Source organism: Indicator indicator, chromosome 1, assembly GCF_027791375.1.
Source record: "Indicator indicator isolate 239-I01 chromosome 1, UM_Iind_1.1, whole genome shotgun sequence".
NCBI lineage: Eukaryota > Metazoa > Chordata > Aves > Piciformes > Indicatoridae > Indicator > Indicator indicator.
In genome coordinates this window covers 74,779,270-74,789,842 of record NC_072010.1, presented here as the reverse complement: position 1 = coordinate 74,789,842, position 10,573 = coordinate 74,779,270, and the positions used below count along the sequence as shown (strand labels likewise).

The 10,573-nt window shown below is 37.2% G+C and overlaps 1 protein-coding gene across 1 annotated transcript; it reads right to left on the bottom strand.

The window, feature by feature from the left end:
• Positions 1 to 3,545: 3,545 nt before the first annotated feature.
• On the bottom strand, positions 3,546 to 9,882 carry LOC128968985 (granulocyte-macrophage colony-stimulating factor receptor subunit alpha-like). Its single transcript, XM_054383693.1, has 8 exons — positions 9,728 to 9,882; positions 9,460 to 9,635; positions 8,336 to 8,481; positions 7,130 to 7,158; positions 5,741 to 5,865; positions 5,091 to 5,178; positions 4,464 to 4,545; positions 3,546 to 3,617 (listed from the first exon to the last, which is right to left on the bottom strand). The coding sequence occupies exons 1-8, from the start codon at positions 9,880 to 9,882 to the stop codon at positions 3,546 to 3,548; spliced, it is 873 nt and encodes a 290-aa protein (XP_054239668.1).
• Between the last annotated feature and the right edge of the window lie 691 nt (positions 9,883 to 10,573).

Here is a 10,573-nt window from a genome sequence, read left to right as displayed (position 1 = left end):
GGCAAAACCAGCTTCCTCCTCTTTTCCCCCTTCCCCCCCCGTATACAACACTTAGCCGCAACAAGGTCGACAAGCCAGCAGAAGCACCAGCTAGTACCTGCCAGAGCAAAGAAGCAAAAAGAGCAAGAGTTAGTTTACACAACTAACTTTATGTTAGGTACCAGGCCAATGGGATTATTTAGACCTTATCATTATTTTCCCTTTTACATCCGATGGTGATTTATTTACATTCTATCGCTTTCTGTTCAAGATCTGTGGAAAATTTTCTAGGCACGGCCTAAAATGGCCACAATACAGTAAATCTTGTGAAGTATCATAATAATGTTAATAAATTTTAAATTGCTGCCACTTCAAAGTTATATAGTAGCATGTTGAGTTAATACCTCTGAAATCCCTATACATAATTCTTTTAGACATAAACCGCTGACAAAATTTGGGACTAAGTTTGGATTAGCTTCACCTAGACTCCTCTCTAAGAAGGAGTTTAGAAAGCAAGAGGGCCCATTCTGAACCTCATGACTCCATGAGAGGACCTCCCTTTCCCTTTTATTCTTAATCTTCTATATACATAATTCTAGCCCAATTCTAGCCTGATTTTGCTTTGTATGCTTCTTCTATATAGCCTTGCTATCAAAATTTGTTAAGCTGCACTTTTAAAAATCCATATTAAAAATCATTTTGCTAATATCTTTGGTGGTGATCCTTTAAATGATATACATCTTTCTAAACTGGTGTAACTGGTAGGATCCTAAATCAGGATTCTGTGGCAAATTATTTAACCACTTTAAAAGATTTAAAACAGTATTCTATGACATTGTGAGAGTATTTCAACCACATGAGATGACTTTAACTATCCTGCTAACTAACTAACTAACCCTGCTAGAAAGTTAAAAATACTAGGGTACAAGCAAACCAGGAGAATTATAGTGATTACCAGGAACAACATTTTGGTACAGATACTGGACAAGATGACTTCAGAAGGTACTCATCCAGATTTTCAACTAAATAAAGAACAACTGGTCACAGACTGTCATTGACAGTCTTGACTGCAAGTATCATGGTGTGGTGGACTTTAGGTTTCTGAGAAGAAGACAGTAGACTTCAGCTTGCTTAGGACAGAATAGGATCCAAAATCTCTTAACTGAGAAACTGGCAGTAATTCAAAGACTTCCACTATGGATGTGCTAGAGTCCTGCTAGAAGCTTGGGTTTAGCCTTCAGTACATCCTTCTTGTTCTTTTCTGTGTTTTGGTTATCATGACATGCGTCACAGCTCATCCCTTACAGTCCAAAGTAACCTCTCTAAATAGTTCATGACAACCATTTTTGCCATGGCATATAATCTACTATGCCAGAAGTGTCCTCACATACTTTATCAACCCAAGTCTCTGCACCCTCTCCCACAACTTGCTTACTCCTGTCCTTGTGGATCTGGCTGAAAAGCAGAGCTCAAAGTGTTGTAGTGAATGGGACTGCATCGGGCTGGCCACCAGTCACCAGCAGTGTTCCTCAGGCTTCAGTTCTGTTCAATGTATTTATCAATGATCTAGACACAGGAGTTGGATGCACCATTAGTAAATTTACTGATGATACCAAACTGGGAGGTACTGTTGAATCTCTTGAGTCAAGAAAGGCCTTGCAGAGGGATCTAGATAGATTGAAGCCCTGGACAGTGATAAGTTGGATGACATTTATAAAGTCCAAATGCAGGATTCCTCATGTATGATGGGTAATACTGGGCAAAAGTATAGGATGGTAGAAGAACGACTGGAGAACAGCCCTGCAGAAAGGGATCTGGGGGTGATGGTCTACAGAAGGCTCAATAGGAATCAACAGTGTGCCATGGCAGAGCAGAGGGCAAACAGGGTGCATCAAACTCAGCATAACCAGTGGGTAAAAAGTGGTGATCGTCACAGCATACTCAGTGTTGGTGCAGCCTCACCTGGAGTACTGTGTGTAGTTCTGAGCCCTACAATTTAAGAAGGATGTGAAGGTCCTTGAATATGTCCGGAGGAGGGCAACAAAGCTGGTGAAAGGGCTGGAAGGAATGTCCTCTGAGAAGTGGCTAAGGAGTTTAGGTTTGTCTGGTTTGGGATGACCTCATTACTGTCTACAGCTTCCTGAAGAAATGGAGAAGGAGATGTTGACATCTTCTCCTTGATATCTAATGACAGGATGCATGGGAATGGCTCAAAGCTGCACCAGGGGAGGTTTAGCCTGGATATTAGGACGCATTTCTTTACCAAGGGAGTGATTAAGCCCTGAATGGGCTTCATAGAGAGTTGGTTGATGCTACAAGCCTTTCAGTGTTTACGAAGCATTTGGACAATGCCCTTAATAACATGCTCTAATTTTTGATCAGCCCTGGACTGGTCAGGCATTTGGACTAGATGACCATTCTAGATCCCTTCCAAATTAAGTGAACTTAGCTGTTATAACCATGTAGCTCTGTAATACGATGCTGCCATTGCTAGGAACAGACCATAGTTTGTAAGTTGTTATCAGGCTTGCTCTGCTTCAACTTTTCTTGACCTATTTGTAGTTTTGTTTGACCAGGTGGTCACAGCTAATTTATTTTTGTTTGTTTATCCTTACATAGTACCACTAAGATTTTACAACTCTAGTGGACTGATGCAGTGCATGTCTGGATGGCAGCAGAGGCCAATAGAAGAGACTTAGCATAGGGCATAGAGGTGTAGAGGCATGGGACTGGTTAACACATGGAACACACACATGGCACTGGGGACAATATGGCCATAATTGGCTTCTACACTCCTGTTTTTCCCAATCTAAATGATCAATCCACAGAAGCACAATGTCAGCCTCCAAATTTATGGCTTTGACTCATGTCTCATTATGAACTGGAGGATTCAAGATGTGCCAGTTCTGGTTTACCCTGGTGTTACAAAACCACACGAGTCTGCCATTTGCAGGTATGAAGCAATAAAACACGGGAGGAAATGTTTGGCTTTGTAAATTGATGGAAGCAACATCTAAGGCATGCTGTGCTGAAGGAGGTAGCAACATAGTTTGAATGCAGAAAATAGCCTTACGAGAAAATTGTCTCCTGATCTCTTCAGCCATACACATTTCGTAAGAGCAAATGATCATTTTAAAGAGATTTAATCCCAGTTAGTTTTCAGTGAGTTTTCATACAGATGACAAATTCTTATTTTTGTTTGCAATCTCAATATATCTGTGTCTTTTCCAAGGCACTGGACCACTGAAGATCCTGAATAACCCCCTTAAGTTCGATGGTTCATATTTTATTACTTTGCATGGTGTTGAAAAGCAAGTATAATAACTTCCAAAGCACTACTGAAATATTTTTCCTGAAACATTGCAAGAATACTTATCATAAGAAGAAAAAAAAAAAAGTCAAACCAGCTCCAATTATTTTTGTAAAATTCAATCAACTACAAAGAAGCTTTTTAAGATAGGCTCTTGGGGACTTCTCTCTACAGACAACGCTATCATCCATGCTAGCAAGAGTGAGAGAATGTGAAAAACCTGTAAGCCCCTGCCAATGCATTTAATTTGCATGCATTATGTCACTTCTTCAATAATGGTTATTATTTCTTCAGTTTCATGATTTATTATTTGATGGTTATGTTCTGTCTGTTAAAGGAAGAATAAAACATTTCATTAGTGTTTCATGCATGAGATTAGCTATGAGTTTACAATTTATTAACTTGCTGTCATACAGAGAGCTGTAATTTATTATACAGAAGCTCTAATGGGACTCTGTCAGTGAGAAGACTGAAGTAGTCATGTCTTCCCTCCATGATGAGAAACAAGACTGCTCAACCCAAAAGCCAGAAAACTCATCTTTTAAAACGTGAAAAAGAGAACATGGCAAAGGAGCAGAAAGGCTCACCAGTGACCAACTGTGTTCTTGCAGACACATTTTGGCTTCCAGACTTGGCTGTAGCCAACTTGCAGTCCTTGCAAATTGCAGGAAACTTCGCAACACGCTCTCTGAATGAACAGTTTCCCATCTAGATGTGTGGTATTTGCAATATATGCCTGTCCCTTCTTCTTCTCATGAGAGTTTCCATCTGTCTCCTTAAGTTAGAACCCCTCAGTTCTCTTCTATTTTGTGCTTACCATGTCCTAGAAAAATTTTCCCCTACAGCATCATCACCAAATACTACTACTACACGTCTGCTATAGTACAACTATTTTTGTCGAGCAGTAGTTTTCTTTGTCCCTTGTCTCTGCATAGATGACCAACAGTCTGATTCTGCATTATAATTATTCTGAGAAGCTTATGCTCAGCATTTTCTACTGATAGTGTATGTCTTACAGGAAGAGCAGGGTGAAATTGTGTATTTTATGAAATGCTCCAGGTAGACTGATGAGAATTGTTTGAGAATGGAAAAGGAAAATCAAAATAATTATTTGTATATGGGCATTCTCTTTCAATATTCCATCTAATTTCTGGCAAGTGGAAAGAAACCATACCTGGAAACCTGTTGAATAGAGTTCACGGAATGGGTCTCTTGGCTGTGGTACTGTAGCAGATGTTTTCTTCAAATAAATGCTTCTACGTTGACAAAAAGGATTGGTGAAGAAAAGACTTAGTATGTAAACATATGAACAGGTACTGTATAATGGTGCTTGTGAAGTATTATTCTATTCCTCTCAGACAACAGTAATGAAAGTTTAACTAAAAAATCACAGAGACCAAATAGAATGGTATCATTTCATTATTCAGAATTTGGATGATAAAAATTTATTTTATGACTTCTTAAAGTATTATAGAAAGCTGTTTAAGTGTCTGCAAAGGGAATATTCTAAAAACAAGGAAATGAGTTCATGTACTACCTATCTACATTGCAGAGTCTGGAGGCAGTAATGTAGCACAATGATACAAGGCCTTGTCCCAGTACTGGAAAGTGTTGTGTTATATTGATCAGGTGGATAAAAAAGTTGGCAATCAGAAATATAGAACCCACTTAAGGAACATTAGGCAGCATGGATTTTCTCCCTCCCTCTTCTCTTTTAAAAGGAGGCCAGAATTCTTTTGTTGAGGAAAGAAGTGTTATTTCAACTCCAGAATAAAAATTTTGCACAAGAAATAAGGCTTACACTGTGAAGAGAAAAAGTACAAGACTTGCTGCCAGCACTGCTATCAGAAATAACATATATGATGAAGCAGATGCAAATTGTTCTTTTCCTGAAAGACAAGCAATCATCAAAGCATTGATTAGTACCACAGAACAGGAATGGTTGCAATGTGTGATCTATTCTGCATGATAGTATTAAGCACCAGTATGACATGCTGCTTCTTTAGCTTAGCACTTCATTGCCCTGTAACATGGGAAGAAATGGGATGGCTGACACATGCCAACTGCCTACAGCAACTTGAAACCTTACCAAGCATTTTGTGAGGAAATGAGGCCTACAAACTACTTCAAAATTCAAGGTGGTAGAGAGCAATAGGGAGAAAAGGGATGTTTATGACACCAGAAATAGAAATGGAAGAATGGAAAGAGGTGCTAACAGAACTCAAAAAGCTCTGGTCTGTACTGCGTCTCCTTACAAGAGGTACTCACTGTCACCCCAAAGTGCTTGGACACCTCCCTCATATTAAGAGATGTGCCAATTCATTCCTCCTTTCCAATCTAGCAAATTAGTGTGCAAAAACTGATGTGTTTTCATCTTTATGTGTGAAGTAATAAATGAGGCAGACAAGTAACATATCAGGGAAAACTAGGTGAAGGAATTTTCATTCTTACCAAACTCTACAGGTGTACTCCACTCTCCCCAGCTTGGGCTAACCAAACAACCATTGTCCGTTGCTCTGAGTTTGACACTGTATCTTTTCTCTGTGTTGAAGCTCCCAAATATGTAGGAATTTCCTCTTTCCTAAATACAAAACAACTAGATTGAGAGATTCATTTGCTAGACTCACAGATGTGAAGAAAGAATCAGCTTGATGTAATGACACAAAGGATTACAGCAGAAAATGGTACATATACTTCTCTAAATAGACTAGAGTGAAATAACAAATAGAAAATTATCCCTTAATAAATCAGATCATTCCATCCTAATTCCTTTTGTGTGAGCATTTTTGTTATTGGTGATATGAAAAGGAAATTTGCAGTATGCTTCCCCAGCTCCTTAGCCTCTGCTGAAAAAATGAGACTAGGATAAAATACAAACAATAGGTTTTCAGTCTGTAAATTGTTATTTTATTAGAAGGTAATTCTTTAAAGATCTGGCATTTCAAGACTGAGTTAAACACCCAGATTAAATAGAAAAGAAAATCTGGACATCTATTGAGAAGAACATTCAGAAGAATACTGAGCCTTCTTGAAAAGCTGATTTTTTTTTCTTCCTTCTTTATATTGGCTTAATCTTTCAGGTGCTATTTTCTTGCCTCTGCCATCTTAACCCCTTCCAGAGATAATTAATCAAGAAAAAAAATACTCACATTTTTTGTGTCTAATGGTAACGTCCATATTTCTATATATACAGGAATTCAGTAGGAAGTAAAAAGACCATAAATGGAAAAAACTATGTGATTTGCACAGAAGCAATATAAAGTTCCACATGTGCTGGTGTTTGTTTGTTTTTGTGCCATGTTTTATAAATCAGTGTTTCAAACTCTGAGGTTAGGGACCTTGCCAGTAAAGAGTATACATAGTATACTGCAACAGGCAGTGTGAGACCAAAACAATTTGGCTGGAGGATGTTCTGATATAAATGAAATTTCAACCCAGCATAAACATTGGACTACTATAGTAATAAAGACTTACTGTGTTAGATGTGATTTTCTTGAGATCCACCTAGTAAAAAGAGAAAGTTTTATTTCTTTTGATTATTCTTTTTGTTAATATATTATAAAGAGTCTTGCCTGATGTTTGATTTTCTGAACAAAACAAATAATAAAAAAAAGTATTTCTAGTATTTTAAATTCCATCTTTTAGAGAGTGTGAAGTAAAGCTGTTCTTCCACTGAGAGGTCTTCCCACACCACTGGTGCTCTGAAAAACTGTACCCTTTAAATATAATTGCAGAACTGAGTATCACAGAAGTAAGCAAAGGAAGACTCAGGTCATCCACCAATTTAAATTTTATGTTTTACCTGTACAAAACAAAGTACTTAAAACAATACTAGCAAACTCAATGTTTTTTTCCACTGAAACTGATTTCTGTGTGGCTTTTATATTTTAAAACATTTAATTATCTACAACATGTCTCCTATTAAAAAAACCCACAAAACCAAAACCAAAATCAAAATACTTTTACTTTTTACTCTTCAAATAATGAACTCATATATATTTCCACAAATATTTTTGCTTTTGATGGATATATTTTCCACAAAAACTTTGCTTTTGATGGATGTAATACTACTTTCCAAATTCATGCAGATCTTCAAAATACTTGCAATTCTGTTCCAATAATTGTTTTTTTTTTTTTTTTTTTAATTATCTAAAGACACTGATGGCTATTTTCACCCTCAGTTAAAAGGAAAGGACATGGAACTTAATAAAACCCCGCAGTTAACAGATGCTGTTGTGGTGCTGTGGTGCAACCATCTTGATGGTATGTGCTGTAGACCTACTTTAGACTCCTAAACCTAGACTGCTAAAGTTCTTCAGCAATACCACACTGGCATCAGTAAATGGAGACAACAGGAGAAGGCTGCATACACAAAGGGCAGGATGGAGAGTACAGGAGCCCAAGTGGAGTTACGTGGAATGTTCTAACATACAGTTGCACCTTTGTAATAAAGCATGCATTACTTCTTTGGATCTAATTTAGGAATGCCACAAACCTGACTGAACAGTAGTGGTGACTACACATAGTAGGGACAAATGTAAAGTGAGTTTATGAAAGACATAATAAAAAGTAACTGATAGGATAGGAGACTGAAGAAAGGAAAGCCACAGAACAAAAGGTCCTGATCTAACTCCATCAAAAAACAGGGCTGAAAGACTACATTGGGACCAAACTGCTTTACACATAAAATTGATTGTGTCCAGTTTAACAATAGCTTTGTTTTTTTGGTAATGTATTCATTTGTAGTGTAGTTCATTTGGTGTATTCTATAAACTGTTCATGATAAACTTGTCAAGTAAGCTCATCCATCTCCATATTTGTCCTCAGTGTGGGGAATCCCTTACCTAGTTTCTCTAAGAACCAACTGTACAGTCAGTCAACTGAAAACATTCCTTCGATTCGCTACCCCTGTTTGTGAGTGGCAGCACTCCTTGGATCCTGTGCAGGACAGGCACTACATATCAAAAAGGAGAGATGAGTTAAGTAGGAAAAGAAAACGTGTATGTAGAAATACAAGCATACAAAATAGTATTGAGTCATAATTACTCTTACCTTGTTTTCTATTACAATTTCATACTTGAAGCAAGTGTGTCTTTTCACATGACTTGTGCGAGGTGGCTGCCAACGAATTTCACAACTGTGAGAAGCTTCTGTACAGTTCACAGTGATGTTTAATGGAGGAGTGAGTATTTCTACAATAATATAATTAGAAATGCAACTGGTTAGTAATAAGTTCTCTTTACACTGCCTTTTAAAAATATCAGTAGATGCTCAAGCAGTTGGTCTAAAAAGATTTAATGCAGCTTTACCAAAATTATTGTGTTCATCCTATATTCTGAAGCAGGACTCCCCAGTTTAAAATGGCATTTGATGAGCCTGGAGTATCAGCAGCAGTAGGCAAAATTAAAAACCACAAACTATTTTTAAGATTTTACTGAACTTAGTGTGTACATATATATATACACATGTATATGTGTGTGTGTGTGTATATGTATGTATATATATATACGTATATATATGTGTGTGTGTGTGTGTATATATATAAACCACAACCAAGCATGAATGCATATATATATATATATGTGTGCGTGTGTGTGTGTATATATATATATATATATATGTATGTATGTATGTATGCTTGGTTGTGGTTTTTTGTTTGTTTGCTGGGGGGTTTTTTATTGCTTTTTTCCCCTACTGTGTTCATATTAAACAGAAGTAATTTTTAATTTTTTTTTTATTAGCAACATTCCTCCATTGGGAAAAAAAAAAGAGATAACAGTATTAACGTAATTCATTCTTTTGTATTATGTGGATGAACAGCATTATGAGATAACAATAGAAGTTCAACTTCTAGATAGTCCCATTCAGGCATCCTTAGCTCATTAATCTCAGAAGATGACACCTTTCTGTCAGAGAATAGATATTTGACTGAAATGTTCTCTAGTTTGGGATTTCAGTCAATCTCTTCATTCATTTGATTTTGTGCCTTTTCATAGTTTTGACTTCAGCAATGAAGGCTGGGGTAAAGGGGGAAAAAAAGACTATTCTGGGTAGCAGTATTTAAAAAGCATATGGTGTCCCCCCCCATCCCCCCCTCCCATGTGGCTTCTATATTCCCTTAACATAAAACTGAAAATAAAATAAAATAAATAAGTAAAAAAAATCCTTACCAATTTTGTACAGAAAAATCTTCTTCTTAAATGACTGAATGTTTTGTCCACTTCTAGACCCATTTACCAGGAAATCAGCTATTTTATTTTCTATTGTTACATTTTGGAACTTACATCCCGTGTGCCTTCCGTAATTATCTTTGATGTAATTCTGGCATCCTGTGAAATCTTCTTTCCTTTACATGACATAGCGCATGAGTTAAATATTGACCATGTCACATGTCAGACCAGAAATCGAAATTTCCTAGGTTCATGTGGACCTCCTTACCTTGAAGACTTCCAGTACAGGTAATACTGGGTGTCTCCTGAAGCAGTGCTGCCCACATGCCAAGTGCAGTTCATGAAGGAGACATTAAAAATTACACAGACAAAATTTTCAATGGCTGTCCCGTCCATGCCTGAAAACACACAAGAACATCCCATGTCCGCTCTGCAGAAAGACTGCATAATTGCTCAGATCATGCACATCTCTGCAAGCTCATTAGTAATTTTTAGCTGCCTCATTAGTAAATTGAGCTGTTTAGTGTCTGAGTCTTGCAGATATCAATTTTATTTGCGTTGAGCTGCAAGGATTATCTACCATCATTACAGATGCTGAAAATATGACTAGGATTTAATCAACTCTTTAATCAACTGAGACACAATGATGTATAGAAGTTAATAACAAAGACAGTCACTGTTGTGTCTTTTACTTAGATCTGCTGTTTATTTAAGGTTCAATCTACAGTGGAATATAAAGTGTGCAGCCACGAACAAGGCAGGTTCTCTCTTCTGTGTTTGTATTAAGTCCTCTCATCCTTGGCTGACTTATAAAGGACTAAAGATTTAAGAGTAAGCTGTCCACCACCTTCTTCTGTGTAACAGCTGGGTGATTACAACCTAACACTGAGAATTCTTCCTGAAGCTAGTCCCTGCAGAAGTGTCACAATTTTGAAGAGAAAATGGCATATTTTTTATTCTAGAATTGAAAACAGTTAATAATCCTTTCTGGTACTTCAGGTTCAAGGATAGGGGGAATTTTGTTTCTACTGAACTTGACAGAAGCAGGCCTGAATATCCATGTCATTAATAAAAAACCCAAGACAAAACTGAAGCAGAAGTTGATAGCTTGCTG

Coding starts and splice junctions, on each gene's coding strand:
- LOC128968985 (XM_054383693.1), bottom strand. CDS start 9,882: ATGGGATGTTCTTGTGTGTTTTCAGGCATGGACGGGACAGCCATTGAA. Junction 8,482..9,459: donor GATTTTTCTGTACAAAATTG/GTAAGGATTTTT, acceptor ATATTATTGTAG/AAATACTCACTCCTCCATTA. Junction 5,866..7,129: donor TCAGTGGAAAAAAACATTGA/GTTTGCTAGTAT, acceptor TATTTAGGAAAG/AGGAAATTCCTACATATTTG.